This window comes from Aspergillus pseudonomiae, assembly GCF_009193645.1.
Source record: "Aspergillus pseudonomiae strain CBS 119388 unplaced genomic scaffold BDV37scaffold_75, whole genome shotgun sequence".
Lineage (NCBI taxonomy): Eukaryota > Fungi > Ascomycota > Eurotiomycetes > Eurotiales > Aspergillaceae > Aspergillus > Aspergillus pseudonomiae.
Window position 1 is genome coordinate 45031 of NW_022476067.1, and position 20012 is coordinate 65042.

Here is a 20012-nt window from a genome sequence, read left to right on the forward strand (position 1 = left end):
GTCTTGGGCAGCCAAGAAAATGGGCCAACGCTGCAGTGAGTGAGTTGAGTATGGGTCAACATCGCATGGTATACTGCTGGCGGTGGCCAATCAGAAGGCCATGTTGCGCGTGGAATTGAGCAGATTTTGTGCTGCTAAGCGATTTAGCGGCTGGCCATCCGCCTTCTTCTTACTCATCGCGTCTTATCCAGATTAAAAGGTCGACAGAAGGATTTTCTAGGTTTGTGGTTTGTTTTGGTAAACAAGAAAATTGAGCCAAAGAAGAGAAATCCTATGTGGAAAAACCAACCAAACACGCCCCAACACCGCGAAAGTGCACCATTTGGGTATAAATAGACATCATGCTTTTGGATAGACACAGAAAGATTCACATGGAAAACATCACGATCACCTACACATGGCTACCGTAACTGGTTGGACCCTTTGATGACTCCCTCCAAGATCTCTCGAATCTGATTACAGCCATCAATCCCAACGGCAAGCATCGTCTCGACATACGTGCAATGTACTTTCGAGTCCATGTTCAACATGGACACTTTCATGTCTTCCTCGTCGTCGTCCATCGCATTCTCACCCACCGGCGCAGAGGTTGTAGTGCCCACTGTGAGGAACGGGAGCTCCTGCTCCTCCGGCAAAGACAGATCCAGAAGCGGGTCCAGTTCGTCGTTGCGAGGATCACGAGGGGTAGAGGCACTTCCACTCATCCCGGCTGTGCAGCCACAGAGTAAGCCTGGCATGGGGATACCTGCATCTACAAGGGCCAGGGTGCAGGCGTTGATAGCAGCGGCAAGCAGAGAGCCATCGGCGGATAGTACTGAAACATGGATGCTGATAGTACTGTGCGGATAAAGGTAGGTGTGAAGATGAGACTGGAAAGCAGCCCGTAGAGTAGTTGCGATGCGCGAAGATTGCCTGGTAAAGACAGGTTAGCAGACTTTATGAGTAAGAGTATCAATCGCGCTGGTCGGTATACTTGTCGCTTCCTCCCGCTCTCCTCTTGCGATCAACTCCCGCGAATCCAGCGACGTTCACATCGACTTCTACCACTGCTCCCGAAGAACCTGCTGCACCACCGGTTGCATCTCCACGGCGCCCTTCCGCAGGACCGTGAACGGAGCACATAATAGTTGTATTTCCCATGGCCAGATAAGACGACCCAGAACTGGCCGGGTTGGTGGAGATCTGCGCTTGGAGAAGACGAAGCTCGTTCCACCGGCGGCCATCGAGGCGCAGTTTGGTAAGAGGGTACGTGGTCGATGTATCGAGAGGCATATTGAGGGGTGAGCCGTCTACTTTTTTGTCGGTTCAAGGCTTTCTAACAACCGTATATGTCTGGAATTCGGTACTAATCTAGTACTTATTCTTCGGAGCGCGGGCGAAGAAGCGGCCGTGTAGTCACAAGTTGGTTAAGGAATTGGATTAGAAAATGTATACCCGAGAAGCCCAAAAGATACGTCCTCGTCTTGTCCGGAGTGGAATGCACAATGGTGGATTTTGAAGTAAACGAGACGATAACGACGGCGGGGAATTGGATCGGCGACAAAATCAATTTGAAAGAATTGAGCTCCTTTCCCGATCGGGTAATATAGATCCTCCGCCTTCGTTGCCGCCCGCGCGCGTCTCTGACATTCACCTTCTACAACACCGAGTGAACCAGTGGACTGAGCTTGCCGAGAAGAACATGGGATCTGGCTGGGAGTTGGAAAATTCAGACGCGACAACTGCCAGTTCTGATGATGACGATCTGGACGTCTCAAGGCCAGCGAGGCCATCCAAGGCTGCCCTCACTCGTACGTTTCTCCGCATCTACTACGATACTAAAGCTAAGGTGAAGCTAATATCCTCCAATTTCCAGGTACAACATCCAATTCAGAAGTGACGCCCCGCCCTACACCGAGATCTGAAACCCCAGTCGAAGAACTGTCTTCGCCTCTCAACAACTCTATTGCCATAGTAGACTTGGAAGCGCAAACCGACAGCGATGATACGACTTTCAACGATGGCGAGGCTGCCTATCAGGCATTCAAAAACCGAAAGTCCCTCAAGCGAAAGCGTACCTCCTTGAGTGCTCGCAAGACCAAAACGCCCAAAATGGCCACCCCCGAGTCGTTTGTAGGAAGGCGTCCAAGACAGGGTGGAAGACCCACGCCAAGGCGGCCCTGGAGAGAGTATGGAGATGAACTGCCTTCCGAAGATGAGTTGATGGAGTATACGCTCCCGGACTATTTGCAGAAGCGACGACAGCAGTTTGACCGTAGGGCTGAACACCTCAAGGAGTCAGGGCTGAAGTTACCCCCGGGCTACGAAGATATTGAGTTCTCCGATGATGAGCGCTTGGAATTTCTACAAGAGAAACCGGCCTTTACGAATATTAAACCGTGCAATGCGTACAAAGACATCACGCTCCCTTACTCTCTAGGGTTAGTCCCTGCTCCCATCGCGCAGTGGCTAAGACAGTACCAGGTGGATGGAGCCGCTTTCTTACACGAACTCTTTGTCTATCAGAAAGGTGGCATCCTTGGTGACGATATGGGCCTGGGGAAAACAGTGCAAGTGATTGCATTCCTTACCGCGGCGTATGGCAAGACTGGCGATGAGAGAGACGCCAAGAGGATGAGGAAGATGAGGCGAAGTGGGAAAGACCAATGGTACCCACGAACATTGATAGTATGCCCAGGTACCTTGATCAAGAACTGGATGTCGGAACTCACACGCTGGGGCTGGTGGCATGTCGATACCTACCATGGGGATAACAAGGAGCTTGCTCTTCAAGCAGCGAGGTCCGGACGAGTTGAGATTCTCATCACCACTTACGGTACCTACCTTCAAAATAAGGATGCTGTGAACATGGTGGACTGGGATTGCGTGGTAGCGGACGAATGCCACATCATCAAGGAGCGAACTTCCGAGACTACCAAGGCCATGAACTCAGTCAACGCACTTTGCCGAATTGGACTAACTGGTACAGCCATCCAAAACAAATACGAAGAACTCTGGACGCTACTGAACTGGACGAACCCCGGGAAATTGGGCCCAGTTACAACCTGGAAAAAGACCATCTCCGACCCTCTGAAGATAGGGCAGTCGCACGATGCTACACTACACCAACTGAGTAAAGCTCGCAGGACTGCCAAGAAGCTGGTCGAGAACCTCCTTCCTCAGTTCTTTCTCCGACGAATGAAAAGTCTGATAGCAGATCAGCTTCCTAAGAAGATCGACCGAGTTGTCTTTTGCCCGTTAACAGAAACGCAGGCAGACGCCTACGAGAACCTATTGGACAGTGAAATTATCCGGTACATCAAGGAATCTTCTGAGATGTGTTCTTGTGGTTCAAGAAAGAAGGCCGGCTGGTGCTGTCAGCAGTATCTACGATCAGGACTCCGATGGCAAAACTACGTGTTTCCCGCAATGAATGTTATACAAAAACTCAGCAATCATCTTGCGATTCTGATACCGCAGGGAGTGGATTCCAAGGAAAAGCAGGACAAGGATAGGGACTGGCTAGAAATTGCCTCTCCTGATAAGTGGGAACAGCTCTATCGAACAAGAGACTCCATCGTCAACTACGCCAACCCTGAGTTCTGCGGTAAATGGAAGGTTCTCCGCCGACTCCTCAAGTGGTGGCATTCCAACGGAGACAAGGTATTAGTCTTCTCTCACAGCGTCCGACTGCTGAGGATGTTGCAAATGCTGTTTCACCACACAAGTTACAATGTCAGTTACCTGGACGGTTCGATGAGTTATGACGAGCGTGCAACAGCCGTTGACGAGTTCAACTCCGACCCCCGGCAATTCGTCTTCTTGATCTCCACCCGTGCCGGTGGTGTGGGTTTAAACATCACATCCGCAAACAAAGTGGTCGTCGTCGACCCCAATTGGAACCCATCATACGACCTCCAAGCGCAGGACAGAGCATACCGAATCGGCCAGGTCCGCGATGTAGAGGTATTCCGACTAATCTCCGCTGGCACCATCGAAGAGATCGTCTACGCGCGTCAGATTTACAAGCAGCAACAAGCAAATATTGGCTACAACGCAAGTTCCGAACGGCGCTATTTCAAGGGTGTCCAAGAAAAGAAAGACCAGAAGGGTGAAATCTTCGGACTAAGCAATCTCTTCGAGTACCAGAACAACAACATCGTCCTCCGCGAAATCGTCAACAAAACCAACGTCGCCGAAAGCCGAGCCGGCGTCCAGGTCATGGACATTGATGTGGACGAATCCCAACCCCACGAAGACTCCAAAACCACTGATGACGAGGTCATGAGCCAACTCGCCGCCATGATCCGCGGCGAGTCCGACGACGCCAAAGGCGCCCAACAATCCCCCATCCCCAAGCGCCACGATCCTATTCAGGCCATCCTCGCCGGTGCCGGTGTAGAATATACCCACCTCAACAACGAGGTCATCGGCTCCTCGAAGATCGAAGAACGTCTCAGCAGACGCGCAGAACTAGCCAGCGAGGGCTCCAGTAACGATGTCCAGGTCTTTGGAGATTCTCAAGACGGATCAAATGCAGCGCCTACCCCTCATCTTCTGAAAGATGGTCGCCCCATCCGCTTCAAGTATCATCCTCCTCACGATGTGATGAAGAGACAGTTCTGTAGCATGGCCAAGCGGTTCGGGTTTCCTAACGCTACGGAGTTTGCTCTTGTCGTGGAGAGCATGACGCAGGCGCAGAGGCGGGCGTGTCTGGAGCGTTGGTATAGGGAACGGAGACAGGCTTTGTTGGGCAAGGAATGACGCTCTTTATGTAGGTTTTCTTGGTTTTTCTTTTGGCGTTGTTGTTGGTTTGTTCATGTCTGAGATACCCTTGAGCATTTCTTGTTGATATCGTATATTGGATTGGGATTTTGGCTTTACATTTGGATGGGATCGGCGGTACCCCCATAGATTACGAAAAATTCAAATCAACCATTGCCATTATTGCCATCATTGCCTAAGAGTATAAGTTCAGGAGGCATGGATCAAATTTGGGCATACAAGGACAGTAATTGATAATCATTCACGTAGAAAAGGCGATTACATTGTCATCATAATAGCATATCATTATCATCCAGGTGTAGAATTTCATCCATTAAAAGTTTACATTTATACAATCACCAATATAGACAAGTGATGAACTCATTATCGCTAGAATAGAGACTATTGATATCAGCGCAAGAACTTCTCTACTGCACCACCAATGTTCTTCAAGTCAAGCAGGAACGTATCGTGTCCGAACATCGACACGTCCTCGCCCAGTTCGATGTGCTGGACCTTCTCGTTTCCACCAGCCCGAAGCGTCTCTGCGATTTCACGCTGCTGCCAAGCCGGGAAGAGAATATCGCTGGCGACACCCATGACCAGAACGGGATGGTTCTTCAGAGGCGCCAGCCCAGCGACGAGATCTTGTGGCGGCGCATCCGCACCTCCAGCAACGGCCTGGTCCATCGCGGGCGTAGACGCGGTCACCGACGGCTGTTCTTCGTACGGCTTCTCCGGGAGCGTGAGGCTGCAGGCGATGTTACTGGCGTCGACAGTCTTGCCTCCCTCCGCGATATTCGCTTCGTACTCGGCCCGTCTTTTCTTCGTCTCCGTTTGGTGTGCCTGTCCCAGATCAAACAAGTCCATGGCCTTCGAGACATAGAGCAGACTGTTGGGGTCGTACTCCAAACAGAACTTCTCGCCCGCGTGGTCGAGGTACGTCTCGATGAGGAAATCGGGACACAGCGCAGGCTGCTTGCTGGGGTCTGCGCGCTTGCGGCCAAACCGCTTCTCCCATTCCGGCCCGCTTCGGTAGGTGACTGTCGCGATTTCTCGCGCGAGCTTCATGCCTGAATGGGGCGGGATGGAGTCGTAGTAGAACCCGCGGGCCCACTTCGGATCCATCATGAGGACCTGACGCTGTGTGTGTCGCATGGCGATGCTATATGGGTGGCTTCGGGCGCAGCCGCTGATGCTGACGATCTTGTCGACCCGCTCGGGGAAGAGCACTCCGGCGGCGAGACTCTGCATGCCGCCCATGCTGGAGCCGACGGAGGCGTACAACTTCTGGATGCCCAGCGAGTCCAAGAGACGGAATTGTGCGCGGACCATGTCGTCTATCGTCAAGATGGGGAATCGGGTGGCGTATCTCTTTCCATCGGATGGGTCGATGGACGACGGTCCGGTGCTGCCGTAGCAGCCTCCGATGACATTTGTACAGATGACGAAGTGCTTGTTTGTGTCTAATGGCTTGCCGGGGCCGATAAATTTCTCCCACCATCCGGGCTTGGAATTGGCGTCGGTGCTATGGGCGTGACTCGAGGCCGACAGACCGGTGTGTAGTAGGATGGCGTTGCTCTTGTCAGCATTCAATTGGCCCCATGTTTCGTATGCGATATCAAATTCTGGTAGGACGCCACCCCAGTCAAGCAGCAATGGATCTTTGCAACGGAACTGTTCATGGTTGCCGGTCGTGTATGACGGCTCGGGACCCGACTCGAGAGACCGTGCGGAGAGGAGGGCGGACTTCGCATCCTGGGCGTCAAGACAAGGAAATGATAGAGCTGGGTTGGAGGAACTGGCACTTGCGGCGGCGGACTGGGAATTCCGTGGACGACCGTTGTGTAACGGCCTACGGGTCGCTGGGTATTGTGTGGACGAGCATACTGCTGCTAATCGATTCCGAGTCGAGATGGTATCCTGTCTGAGCAAAGCCGAGAGACTCCGCGCTGAGCGCGCCACACCGTGTATAGATCCCATTGTTGAGCAAACTACACGATGCGAATGAGATATTATTACAGCAGGAGCTGTCCAACGGGAAATTTGCGGTCGAGAAGTCGGTGTTCTTCATTATATTTGATCGCCGATTACGCAGGCATTGGTGATGCCTGAGGCGCCGACAGCTGCGAGGCCGCGGGAAAGCTCATGGCGTCATCTACTCGTGTTGTCATTGGCTGGCGGCTTACTATATCGAGATGTCGACAACTGATCACTGCAGCGTCAAGAAGTGGTTAGGGAGGTAAATACTTTCCAGATATCATCCAGTCACAGTCAGCTGAAGCAACTGAAAGAACCAGGAAGCGGGCATAGACTGCGCGAGTAGAAATGAAGAGCGCGACAAGAGGTTGTGTTGCTCGTTTTTGAGAATGTGAACAGAAGTTGATCACCATCCTTGGAGAAACGAACAACTATGCCTCTTGGTACTCACTGGTCTGCTAGAAAGATTGGTGTCAATTTTTGTAGAAGGCTTATATCTTCCCTGCTTCGCTTTCCATAAATGCAGTGCTCCCCCGGCGAGATAGCATCCATTTCACAGCGACAGTCTTTTCCCACTTTCTTGGTTCACTGAGGTGGTAGTCGACCTTGGCGGGAGAATGGTACGGCTATAATTAAACGAGATGGGATTGGTGTACCAGTTGTGGTCTGGAATCACCTCAGGGACAGTGACATTGGCACGGGGGACGTCGAGATGGAGGTTGAAGCAGTTGCAACAACACTCCACCGCTAACCGTCCGCATTGGGCAAGAAGGTGGGACTCCCGCAACTGAAGCACGTGTAGGAGAGGAATTTACCTGACATTTCATCCTTCATGAGCAGATTGTCTACGAAGTGTAAGGAAGCAAAGTCGCTCCAGAATTGAATTGAATTGAATTGAATTGATTGGATTGAAGCGTAGCCAAGCCCTGTAAGGTACACCCAAGCATGATCTTCGTACATGATACCCCTTATATCTCCCGTACAGCGCGAATCCTTGTATCCCTCCGCCGGAGATCCGAATCGCAGGGTATATATGGAAGATCAGCCCAAGGAAAGATCTGTTCGATGCTACTTTCCACGTATACTTCCTTGGGAAGGAAGCTTGGCGCTTCTGGATGCCCTCCCGACCCAAGGGAGGATGGGTGAAGACAGGTTGCCGTCTCGGAGTCGGAATGAAACAGGACGATCCAACCTCAAACCCCTGGATCCTCTTATCTGGGATATGTGGTATGGTGACTATTGAGAGCACCCGTTGGTCAGTATGGAAACCATCTTCAATATATCACCAGCATCGGTACAGCTCAGAGGTGAACGTGGCTCCCGGGCAGAGGTCGCATTAGTCCTTCCTACGGATGTATACAGGACCAATCACCAGGCCGTCAAGCATCGTGGGGCCAAGCCTTACCTGCAGATCTGTCGGAATGAGACCAAATGCTAATGACGCGGCTTGACTAGGATCGTGGATGCAGTTGACAACTTTACCTGCCGCCGCCCAATAACGTGCGTCGGAATCCTTCCCTCAGGTCTCCAATATATTACATGTCCGTGAGCCATGCATGCGCGATTCTGGTGGGTTATCGACCCCGGCTATCTGGCGCGGAGACCGTTCTGGAGGAACAGTTCCCCTATGTTTCAGGAGGAACAGCAAAACGTAACACGGTATCCGAGGGTCTAGATGGTTCGCAGAAGTTTCCTCGCCGGTGCGATTGTTCTGGAGAGACCGCAAACGGCCGCCTGAGCGCCATCCGATCTTATGCAAGTCAGGGATTCGGTACTATTTACAGAAGCCTAGCTCGAGGTCGTGGCTTCTCGGTTCCAAGGATGCATCAGCCCATCGCGTCATGACGAACTGCAAAAAGGCCTGAGCTGATCATCTCCCATTGCGGAAAAGAAGGAAGAAAAAGAAGTTGATGGCCAGCGTTGCACGAAACGATCTCCACAATTCCTCAAATTCAATCTCCGTGACATTAACTCTTTTTGTTTTTTGTGCCCGGTTTCCTTGTGAATTTATTTTAAATAACGCCCGGTGACACTTCCCCCTGGAAACTCACCAGCCCCAGTCGACGAGGTCAGCATCCGTCTTACATGCGCAGTACTCCGTACACCGTACAAGTTCTACACATCCGCCATCTACCGTCGACGCGGAGTCTTACGCCACCAAAGCGCCGTCGTCATTAGCTCCACCCCAGTAGCCTCCGCCCTAACTTTTTTTTTTCCCGGTATCTCCTGGTCACTACCGCTCTTGCTGGTCTATATCTTATTTTCTTGGTCTCTCTTTCTTTGCTGGTCCTTCATCATTTCCACACTGCAGGAATAGTGTCTCCTACAAACAATCAACTCGCCGCAGCAGCCGAAGCTCATCGTGCCAACAGTGTAACCGCTGCGACAAAACCATTGTTCGCAGTTGATTGAATTCTTGTACCTCGGTGTTCGTTTGTCTATTTATCTAAATTACAACAAAGTGCCGATATGCGCGATTTCAATAACCATTGAGTGGGACGCAAACTGAGATCCATATCCATACCGAATCCACTGGCATTCATTGATCGTCGGCGGAGTTTGCCTACGTGCAAGTGAATTGCAATCCCCTGTCGATCAATTCGCACCAGCCATCTTCGACACCCATCATGCTCACATACCGAAAGTCGCTCATTGCGGCCCTCTGCCTGATCACCTTCGTCGTCCTTCTAAGATCCTCCCATTCGACTTCCTCCCCCTCGCCATCCCCTGCACCCGTATACGTTCCCGAGGAGGGCATCCACAACACCAATGAAGTAACGGAGGAGCACTCGCCAGGGCAGAAGAAAGACGCTATACAACAGCCCCTCAAACCCTCCCCGAGCGCACCCTTGCGCGAACGGTTACGCTACCATTTCCCTTACGATCTTGATAAGAAATTCCCCGCATACATCTGGCAGACATGGAAATATACCCCCGACTCAGTGTGGTTCGGCCAAGAGCTGCGCGGCGCGGAGGCAAGCTGGACTGAGCTCCACCCCGGCTTCGTCCATCAGGTGGTTCCGGACGACACCCAGGGTTACCTCATCAAATACCTATATAGCTCGCTTCCGGATGTGTTTGAAGCCTATGAGTCCTTGCCGTTGCCCGTTCTGAAAGCCGACTTCTTCAGGTACTTGATCCTGCTGGCCCGCGGCGGAATCTATAGCGACATCGACACCAGCGCTTTGAAGCCGGCTGCCGATTGGCTGCCCGCGACCTACGACCTGTCCACGATCGGGTTCGTGGTCGGTATCGAGGCGGATCCCGACCGTCCAGATTGGCATGACTGGTATTCACGGAGAATCCAATTCTGTCAATGGACCATTCAATCCAAACCGGGCCATCCGATCCTCCGCGACATCGTGGCCTACATCACGGAAGAAACATTGCGCATGAAGAAGGCCGGGATCCTCAAGGTCGGCAAGATGGATAAGACCATCGTGGAGTTCACCGGACCGGGCGCGTGGACAGACGCCATCTTCCGATATTTCAACGACCCAGATTACTTCAACATCGAACCCGATTCGAACCACAACATCACCTACGAGGATTTCACAAACCAAAAAGACTGGAGAAAGGTCGGCGACGTGGTGGTTCTACCCATTACGAGCTTCAGCCCCGGCGTTATGCAAATGGGTGCAGGCGATTACGATGATGAAATGGCCTTCGTCAGGCACGACTTTGAAGGTAACTCCGCTCTCATCCCTGGTTCTGGTACCAATACTAACGATCGTGACCAGGAACATGGAAAACAGACCCATCATTATAAGAAGCTGCCACCTACCACTCACCCAACTTACTCCGGAGATTCAAGACTTATCATCTTGGCTCTGATGAGCTATCGACAGCGAGAGCAAGCTCACATGTCGGCTCTTTCACCCCTACTCTACTCACGAAAGTCCGCTCGACTCGATGTTAATGGACGATCCCACTACCATCACGTGAACGACAGTATGAATGACGTTATAAACGAGCCATGTCTTGTGATCAACAGCTGCCACTCCGATGCAGCTGACCGACACATTTCACCCTCAGGAATCCAGAGCCCGAGTACTCTGCTTCCATCATGGAAGTAATCCAGATACCCTCTATCAGTCGGGAATCCCGCCCACCAAAAGCACCCCCGTCCTCTAGCTAATACTTGCGAACCGATTGACTAACCCATCTAATCCCGCTATCTGTTTCTTCGTTCTTGATACGTGATCTAGAATTTTTTTTTTTTGTATAGATATATATAGATTTTAACGAAATTTAATGCTGTCCATCTGTGAAACGAGCGTTTGTGCGGCTCGGGAAATTGTATGTAATTGATTCGGAATGGTCAGGCAGGTCTGAGCGTATAGAAGAACTGTATTAAGTATATAATATAATCGATCTCATCCAAATGTACTATATGTCCTTTTCATAGACAGAATGGCGGACGCAAACCGCAGAAGTCCTCGATGAAGTCTATGTCATCGTCTCTTCATGTAGACACCGATTGACACCGTACACTAGCTGAGCGTGTTGCAAATGCAAGGCATCCTGGACGGCGTCGAGGGAAACCACAGGTAATCAAATAGTATAATGTCCAGCTATTGTGGAAACGGTGAAGCTGATGATTCAAAGATAGTACATCATATGTATATGTGAATAACAAACAAGTCCACGAGCACCAAAGAGAGTTTAATAGCGAAAAAAGATAATAATAATAGTAGAAGAAGTAGTGGTAGTAATAATCATATCTTCATGACAGAACTGTCGAGGACCATTTGGGTCACTGATGATCACCGCTACAACGTATTAGTAGCAGCTCCGGAAAGGCCACAGAAGGTAGTCGACAGAGGTACGCTTGCAATGGACAGCGGGAAAACAAGAGGCATTGGCTGAACTGCAGGAACTTCCAAGCATGTCGTTGAGAGGCTACGGGCGACCACGAACGTACCGGCGGCCTCCCTTGCGAAGATAGTTGATTACCAAGAATGAGGCGGGGGTATTACGGACCGAACTGAACATCGTTCGTATGTAGGCAATGGCCCTGGCTTTTAAACAAGGGTCTTAAGTCTCCGTTATCAATCCGGATGCTTCAGTCGTCTCCGATGGGGTGGTCCGGTTGGATGGAATCAACCTGATCGCGTGACGGCAGTACGTTCACAGAAGGGTGTTTGTTCAGTTGGATATTTGAGTCTGTTCGGGTACCGTGTTTAGAAGTCGCTAAACAAAGCCTCGTACTTTTTCCTCAGATCATCGGTATAAACATTCTGACTTCTCACATCCGGATCGGGGTACTCTTCGAAGTTACCGGTGTCTGCAGGGTGGTCGACCCTCGGGATGATGGGCCCTTTGATACGGCGGTAAAACAAATCATCCCATTGTATGTCTCCAAAGAATGGATGTGACTTGACCCTGGCAGACCCTCCAGATATATACCCTAGGCGCTCCGTCGGATTGGTCTTGCAAAGTAAGGATATGATATTCTGGGCCGCTGGTGACATATTTTGAGGAAAGCGTATGCGGCCTTCGACGATCTGTTCGTATATACGCATGGGATTCTGGTCCCAGAAAGGCGGTTGCCCCACGATAAACTCGTAAATGAGAATACCCAGGGCCCACCAGTCAACTGCAAGGCCATGGCCACTATTATGAATTACCTCAGGGGCCAGGTACTCTGGCGTGCCGCAAAGGGTATAAGTCTCCCGATTCTCGACTTTCTTTGCAAAGCCGAAGTCGACAAGCCTGATGTGGCCCTCGGCATCCAGAAGTATATTTTCAGGTTTCAGGTCGCGATAAACAATCCCCTCTACATCGTGAAGGAATTCGATAGTAAGAGTTATCTCGGCCGCATAGAACTTAGCGGTGTTTTCGTTGAACCGGCGCGCGCGCCGTAGGTAGCTAAATATCTCACCGCCAGGGCAATAGTCCAACTAAATATACGTTAGATCGTCACTATTGCTCCTCAAGGCACACGTTGGCGGATCGGCAACGAGGCGGTGTCAAAACAGAGGGGGCAAAAATGAAAGTGCCTGGGGCCCGTACCAACATGTATAGACTTTGGTCGTCGGAAAAGGAGGCTATCAGCGTCGTTATGAAAGGGTGGCCGGCAACCGCCGAGAGAGTCTTGCGCTCATTGCGCACATGTTCAACCTGCTTCAATTTGATCACTAGCCCACCAAGTTAGCCCGCAGAATGCAGACGTGCACGTCCAGGTAGTCTCACCATCCGCCTTTCGTAGTATTTTGAGTGCATACACTTTATCTCTCTGTCGTATCTCGTCCTTCAATCTCACTAGCCATACCCGAGCGAAAGTGCCTTGTGTTAACAACAGTCTTACTGTTAGTCACTGACCATGCCCGCCCAGATCCAGCAATGAGTCTTACCAGTCCCGAGGGTTTTCAGAAGTGCAAAGTCATCAACTGTCAAGGTGCGGGTAGACACGCCTAGTTGTTTTTCCTCCGGCCGCTCGGTGATGACGAAAGGACTCCGATGTCGTTGGTGCGGCGGGCGAATAGCAGCCACCATCTGTTTTTCTTTCTCGTGAACATTACTTGACCCCGTATCGCTGTCTCCGGGAGGGGTCGAGGTCCCCTGTACGTCCTTAGGGGCCGAAGGGTCGACCGTTCCTGTAGCCATGGGGATGGGGAAGGATCATGTCTCGGGGAAACCGCAGGAATCCGAATACCCCGATGGGGGGAGGGGGGAGGAGCGGAGCACTTTAAATGACAATTGGGGAACTGAGATGCTCCCTAAAACCAAGACTAGAATGCGATGTAATCGTAATATTCCATTGGGTATGTATTGAAGGTACGGAAGTGGCGCGGTGGGGGATAGCGAAGATTAAGGCGATTGCGGGATGAAAGGAGCTGTGGTGAGGTCGTTCTTCTCCGTCGGCGGCGCTACGGGAGACTCTGACGTTACCTACCGACTGGCGGGGCAAAACCCGCGGCATGGGCGCGAGGTCAAACCCCCCATGAAGTAAGTCGGTCGCATCCCCTGTTACCCACGTCCCGAGTCCCGGTCTTTTGTTTTCATATTTGCTCTGATTATGTGAAAGAAGCAAACAGAGGAACTGCATTCACTTAAAAAAGGTAAAATATTCAATGTAGTCATTGTTATCCAAAGCGTGCAGGCATATACTAGTACAGAAAGTCTCCCGAAGGCTAAAAGGTGATGATGTTCTAACCGGAATACCCGCGGGGGACATTCAAAGCGTGGCCACAAAAGGAGGAGCAGACCGCTGCTGCCTTCGCGGTCGTCTCAAAAAAAAAACCCCCATGGTCCTAAGGGATGGGCCCTTGGTATAAAAGCAGTTCAAGGAGGCTGGTAAAGCAGTCAAGTGCAGTCGCCAACATATCGGAATATCAAAATGTAATGCTTAACTCAGTTTAAGGGTGGCTCTTTGAGTTCAGGATCAGGCCCACGATAAGTCTATCACAGTTAGCATCAGATTCATATTCATGTATGACAATAGTCACATACCCATAGAGACCAAGAACTTCGCCGAAAATTAGGATGAGAATCATTCCGACGTAGACCCGAGATTGCTGCAGGTACGCACGTACACCCTTGGACAGTTGTTAGACGTATATAGACGTACGTATAGCCGTGACGAGACTGCTTACCGCATCTCCAACAATTCCAATAGTGTATCCGGCAGCCATGCCTGCGAGGCCAACCGACAGCCCTGATGCAAGGTGCATGAACCCACTTTGTGTGCCGTCAGCATACTACTTCCAGACTGAGACGCAATTCGCAAAATTGCACGTACGTATATAAGCTCATCCTTTGTTGCGGAGGTGGTTGCATGTCCTGTGCGATGAGGACTGCAATGACAAGGCCGTACACCGCGATAATACCAGACATAACGACCGGAACCAACGACTATTGCGGTCAGCAAGACAGAACAACCATATCGCTAGATATTTAGGGAGCAAATGTCATTCATGCCTTCATGATGAGATCCGACCTAAAAGTTCCCACTCCCGAGATACCAATGCCGGACTTAGCGGTTCCATATGCTGCCCCCATTGCTTGAAATGTGTAAGTATCCCAATCTCGCCGTATAATCGCTAGTATTTAATGCTCAAGTGTGGACATACATCCGAAGATCATCTTTCGAAAGGCCGTCAGCGTACAGTCAGGTGTCGAGGCACGTTCACGGAGTACTCACAGCTGCAGCTATCCCTGCCTACAGACAAGAAGTCAGCAAAATCCCAGGGTATCAAGGATGATCGCGCCGGAAGTCATTTCACCTACAAAGGAGAAGAAGGGGGCGAACTTGGGCGCCAACTCGCTGTCCACCACCATGGTGATCGGGTTGTTCCGATGGTGAATGGAGATGATGAAAGGACAAAGAACCGGAGAGAAGAGAGGGGAAAGAGGCAAGACGAGAAATGAAGTGAGCCTCAATGAAAAGAAATGCAATCGAATGCACGCGACGAAGAAGACACTCAGTTGAGAACCAGGGTCGTTACAGCTCGGAAGAACATCAACTGGAAGACTACCGGTCTGGTAGGGCGGATGTTGTCCGTACCAAGTTGCTCGCGCGGGCCACCGTACCAGCCGCAGACAGCCACACTCCTGGCCTATCCGGGTTAAGTCTGACATGTGCCTGTTCAACCCAACAACCCCCGTGCTTTTCCATCACGGACGGACCATTCTTCACCACTTTCCCATACATACTCCCCTTCTCAAATACCCTCCACCCCCCGCTCCTCCCCTCTTCCCCCAACTTTTACCTAGTCTGGCCCCTTCTCTTGTCACCCTCAGTCCGGACTCTCATTTATCTCGCCTCGATCAACCAGCCCGAGGGAGGATGCTCAGGCTATGAACTTACAGGGGGCCCTGGCTTGCCGTTGCGCTCAAGGCTCCTTAGTAGCGCACTTCCATCGTTAACACACCACGCGGTCTTGTCAACGCCTTCCTCCACGGCTTTGAAATCGTCTCAGGACCGAAGCCTCCCCATTGAGGCATGATACGCTCGGGGCTAAATTGTGTTTAGGGGATTTCTTACTGAATTTTATTCTTGTCTTTTATTTGATTATAAATTATCGTCTGTGGAGTATCTCTTTCTCGTTCCTACATTTCTTTTTCCTTCTCCCCTTGTCCCTCTTCCTTTCTCCACGATTACCAACGATCATCTCGCGACGCTCTGCACGTTCTCTACGACCGGTTCCGATACCCTTTCGTTACATCAGGGCTCGAATTCTCTCAGCCTTCCGGTATAATCGCTAGTCGTCATATTATTCCTCCAGTCTATCCGAATAAATTTCGAAATCAGAGTCAAAGAGGTAAAGAGGGGAAATCAACCATGGCCGATCTTGGGGGCCATCAAGGCCGGAACTACCGGCCTTACGGACATCCTTCATCATTCCAACGAGATGCTGCTTTTTCTGAGATCTTTGGTGGGGCACCACCACCTGGCCGCTCTCAGACAATGACTTCGCAAACTCCTCAATTTTCTCAAGACAGGGCTCACACTATGTCCTCACACGTGCCGCATCCCCAGATGCAGAGAGGTCCTCCACCGCCGAACCGCCAAGTGCCGAATGGACATCCAGCGGGTGCCCCGAACGGATATTATCAAGCGTACCCTGGGTCCACAACTATGACTTCTCAATCTTCCCAGAATCCTCCGCGACCGTACCCTGGACGCTTCGCTTATCCTCAGCCCCAACGGTTAGACTCAAGGCCGAGCCCAGGAGCACAGTATCCGGATGCGAAGGGATACAGCCGGCCAATGCCGCCTCCTGCACTGAATTCAGATGCTTACAGATCAAGGTCAATGGCAAGAATGGGAGGACCGCCCCTATATCAACCACCACCTAGTAGCTTTAATCATACATCTGCAAGCGCTTTCCGCCAGCAGCCGTACAACGCCGCAGCCCCAATGACCGCACAAGGTCGAGTTGTGCCGGAGAGGCATGGAAACGAGCGCGCTATGTCATTAACTTCATATTCGACTGATCGCCCGGACTACAATCATACCACAAGCACAGGGAGAGTGATCCCTGCTCGAAGACAGCCATCGGGCTCTAGCCAACCGCCGCTTTCTCGATCAGACATGGACCCAGCCACCGCCCATAATGTCGATGGCAAGCCACGGCCACCAAGTGATGGTTCGACGACATCCCGCTCCATGTCGATGGCTTCGACGGTAATGACAGATCGAACAATGAGTATGCAAAGCCAGACGCCTTCCAAGGCCACTAGTCAGACAACTCTTACGGCGAGCAACTCCCGTAGAAGCAAGGTGCCATTGGTCTATCCAGCTTTGCTTTCGCGGGTTGCCGATGCCTTCCGCGAGAAGATTGTACTTGCCGAGCGTCAAAAGGACGGACTTTCATATCAAAACTCCTTTTCTGGCGCAGATGCGGTAGACTTGATTAGCTATATCATTAAAACGAACGATCGAAACCTAGCTCTTCTTCTTGGGCGTGCCCTGGATGCGCAGAAGTTTTTCCACGATGTGACATATGACCATCGTCTTCGAGATTCTCCTGGTGAGCTCTACCAATTTAATGATGCTATGGGAGAGGAAGCGCCCAGTCCTGAAGTCAACGGAGTTTTCACCCTTTTGACTGAGTGTTACTCCCCGACCTGTACTCGCGACAGTTTATGCTACTCAATTGCGTGCCCTAGAAGACTGGAGCAGCAAGCACGACTGAACCTCAAACCGCAGCCAGGTTTGCGGACATCTGCGTCTAAAGGAAGCTTACATGGAGACGATGACGATAATGACAATCAGAAATTATGGATTAACATGGTTCCAAAGGAGGTCTCCGATAGCATCGATGATCGCGAAAAGAAACGACAAGAAATCATCTTCGAAATTATGTACACGGAACGCGATTTTGTCAAGGATTTGGAGTACCTGCGAGATTTTTGGATGAGGCCTTTGCGCGGTGCTGGCAACACAAATGTCTCGCCCATTCAAGAACACGGCCGAGAAAGGTTCATTCGTACAGTATTTGGAAACTGCTTGGAGGTTTTGAAAGTTAACAGTGGCTTGGCTGAAGCTCTCAATGCCAGACAAAAGGAAAGCCAGGTAGTGAAAACAATTGGCGATATATTCCTTCAGCATGTTCCACGGTTTGACCCGTTTATCAAATACGGTGCGAATCAGCTCTACGGAAAGTACGAGTTCGAGAAAGAGAAGGCGTCTAATCCAGCCTTTGCAAGGTTTGTGGAAGAGACTGAGCGTCTAAAGGAGTCACGAAAGCTAGAACTGAATGGATACTTGACCAAACCCACCACCCGTCTCGCAAGATATCCACTACTCCTTGAACAAGTCGTGAAAAACACAGCGGATGATAATCCCGACAAAGAAGATATTCCCAAAGCTATCAAGATCATCAAGGATTTCTTGTCCCGTGTCAACACCGAGAGCGGAAGAGCTGAGAACCATTTTAACCTCGTTCAGCTTAACGGAGCTCTAACGTTCAATCCTGGCGACTATGTCGACTTGAAACTTAAGGAGGAGAACCGTCAGATGCTGACAAAAATGGCTTTCCGAAAGACACCGACTGACACCTCCGAGGTCACTGCATATCTTTTTGACCATGCTGTTTTGTTGGTGAGAATCAAGGTTGTGAACAAGCGTGAGGAGTATCGAGTATATCGGAAACCAATTCCTCTGGAACTCCTCGTCATTGCGCAGATGGATGAGGTTATACCCAGGGCGGGAATCGCCAAAAGACCATCATCTAGTCTACTCCCGAATAAAACAGCCGCGAATCCGCCAAACACGAAAGATGGACTTCCTATCACCTTCAGACATCTTGGCAAAGGCGGTTACGAACAAACTCTCTATGCCACATCCCCATTGCAAAGACGGAAATTCATTGAACTGGTGGAGGAACAGCAAAGAAAGTTGAGGGAGCGGAACAGCAACTTCTATAACAAGACCGTGCTCTGTGAGAGTTTCTTCACGGCAGTCAACCGGGTAAATTGCCTTGTCCCCATCGATGGTGGTAGAAAATTGGTGTATGGTACAGATAGTGGCATTTATCTCTCGGATCGTTGGCCAAAGGATAAGTCTGCGAAGCCAAGGCGAGTCTTGGACGTCAGCCAGGTAACTCAAATAGACACTCTGGAAGAGTATCAACTACTCTTAGTCTTGGCGAACAAAACCTTGTCCTCTTATCCGATGGAAGCGCTTGAAATAGGAGAGGGTCAGAACACAGTAGTGAAAAGGCCCAAGAAGATCCAAGGTCATGCAAATTTCTTCAAAGCCGGTATTGGACTTGGTCGCCATCTGGTCTGCTCTGTCAAGACCTCTGCTCTGTCAAGTACAATCAAGGTATACGAGCCCATGGACAACCTGGCAAAGGGAAAGAAAAAGTCGGCTGTCAGTAAGATGTTCCATAGTGGTCAAGATACCCTGAAACCTTTCAAGGTCCGTATACTCCTTGCAATCAGCGCAGTATACCTGATTTCATACTGACCACACTCCTAGGAATATTATATCCCCGCCGAATCCTCTTCGATTCATTTTCTCCGTTCGACGCTTTGCGTTGGCTGTGCTCGTGGTTTTGAGGTAGTTAGCCTCGAGACGACCGAGACACAGTCTCTGCTTGATCAAGCCGATACTTCGTTAGACTTTGTGGCACGCAAAGAAAACGTCAAGCCCATTCATATTGAACGAATGTCTGGCGAATTCCTTCTCAACTATAGTGATTTCTCATTCTTTGTCAATCGCAATGGCTGGCGTGCTCGTCCGGACTGGAAGATTTCATGGGAGGGCAACCCCAATGCCTTCGCACTCTCACCTCCCTATATCCTCGCCTTTGAACCGAATTTCATCGAAATCAGACACGTTGACACGAGCGAGCTGATCCACATTATGACGGGGAAGAACATTCGCATGCTGCATTCCTCTACAAGAGAGGTACGTCGAACAAGAGTAACTCCTACCGATGTAGTTATACTAATATATCTCTAGATACTGTACGCCTACGAAGACGAAGCAGGCGAAGACGTAGTAGCCAGTTTGGATTTCTGGAACAAGCCGCAGCATTAGTTGAACAGAGATGGACGAAATGAGAGATAGCATTTGTTCTTTCAAGTTTATTTTGATCGTTCTTAGACCGGTCTTTTGCCATTCTGAAAGGCATTCGATCTCGCTTCGTTAGGCATTTCGCTCTTCTGTATGAGCTTTTTCTCGCATCTTCTCCTTTTTCCCTTTCTAATACCTCTATGTTATTGATTTGATCTGTATCAAGTCAGCCTTTATATCTATCATCATTTGCCTATTTTCCACTGTGTACAATGAAGCGCAAATACCACATGTTTATTGTTACTGTCAGTTGTAC

General features: G+C 50.5%; 8 protein-coding genes across 8 annotated transcripts; 3 read left to right on the top strand and 5 right to left on the bottom strand.

Annotated features, from left to right (window-relative positions):
* Positions 1-220: 220 nt before the first annotated feature.
* On the bottom strand, positions 221-1476 carry BDV37DRAFT_198086 (exosome non-catalytic core subunit SKI6). Its single transcript, XM_032079813.1, has 2 exons — positions 974-1476; positions 221-912 (listed from the first exon to the last, which is right to left on the bottom strand). The coding sequence occupies exons 1-2, from the start codon at positions 1270-1272 to the stop codon at positions 402-404; spliced, it is 810 nt and encodes a 269-aa protein (XP_031937970.1). The 5' UTR covers positions 1273-1476; the 3' UTR covers positions 221-401.
* A 1-nt stretch (position 1477) lies between these two features.
* On the top strand, positions 1478-4881 carry BDV37DRAFT_198108 (putative DNA excision repair protein (Rad26L)). The gene is made up of 2 exons (XM_032079815.1): positions 1478-1790; positions 1856-4881. Exons 1-2 carry the CDS (start codon positions 1682-1684, stop codon positions 4741-4743), a joined length of 2997 nt encoding a protein of 998 aa, XP_031937971.1. The 5' UTR covers positions 1478-1681; the 3' UTR covers positions 4744-4881.
* Positions 4882-5133: 252 nt separating this feature from the next.
* On the bottom strand, positions 5134-6783 carry BDV37DRAFT_257093 (homoserine O-acetyltransferase family protein). Its single transcript, XM_032082904.1, has one exon. It carries the CDS (start codon positions 6724-6726, stop codon positions 5155-5157), a length of 1572 nt encoding a protein of 523 aa, XP_031937972.1. The 5' UTR covers positions 6727-6783; the 3' UTR covers positions 5134-5154.
* Positions 6784-7647, bottom strand: BDV37DRAFT_257094 (uncharacterized protein). The gene has a single exon (XM_032082905.1). The coding sequence runs from the start codon at positions 7134-7136 to the stop codon at positions 6978-6980; it is 159 nt and encodes a 52-aa protein (XP_031937973.1). The 5' UTR covers positions 7137-7647; the 3' UTR covers positions 6784-6977.
* A 1703-nt stretch (positions 7648-9350) lies between these two features.
* Positions 9351-10492, top strand: BDV37DRAFT_274255 (glycosyltransferase family 32 protein; the record flags this gene model as incomplete). Its single annotated transcript, XM_032085206.1, has 2 exons — positions 9351-10410; positions 10464-10492. The coding sequence occupies 2 exons, from the start codon at positions 9351-9353 to the stop codon at positions 10490-10492; spliced, it is 1089 nt and encodes a 362-aa protein (XP_031937974.1).
* An 860-nt stretch (positions 10493-11352) lies between these two features.
* On the bottom strand, positions 11353-13752 carry BDV37DRAFT_198273 (cAMP-dependent protein kinase). The gene is made up of 4 exons (XM_032079816.1): positions 13080-13752; positions 12919-13011; positions 12739-12863; positions 11353-12626 (listed from the first exon to the last, which is right to left on the bottom strand). Exons 1-4 carry the CDS (start codon positions 13330-13332, stop codon positions 11907-11909), a joined length of 1191 nt encoding a protein of 396 aa, XP_031937975.1. The 5' UTR covers positions 13333-13752; the 3' UTR covers positions 11353-11906.
* A 26-nt stretch (positions 13753-13778) lies between these two features.
* Positions 13779-15225, bottom strand: BDV37DRAFT_257105 (V-type proton ATPase proteolipid subunit). Its single transcript, XM_032082906.1, has 8 exons — positions 14956-15225; positions 14870-14887; positions 14799-14811; positions 14647-14729; positions 14468-14580; positions 14322-14406; positions 14179-14264; positions 13779-14127 (listed from the first exon to the last, which is right to left on the bottom strand). The coding sequence occupies exons 1-8, from the start codon at positions 15004-15006 to the stop codon at positions 14085-14087; spliced, it is 492 nt and encodes a 163-aa protein (XP_031937976.1). The 5' UTR covers positions 15007-15225; the 3' UTR covers positions 13779-14084.
* A 617-nt stretch (positions 15226-15842) lies between these two features.
* On the top strand, positions 15843-19948 carry rom2 (putative Rho guanyl nucleotide exchange factor (Rom2)). The gene is made up of 3 exons (XM_032079818.1): positions 15843-19096; positions 19157-19588; positions 19643-19948. Exons 1-3 carry the CDS (start codon positions 16010-16012, stop codon positions 19718-19720), a joined length of 3597 nt encoding a protein of 1198 aa, XP_031937977.1. The 5' UTR covers positions 15843-16009; the 3' UTR covers positions 19721-19948.
* The last annotated feature ends 64 nt before the right edge of the window (positions 19949-20012 follow it).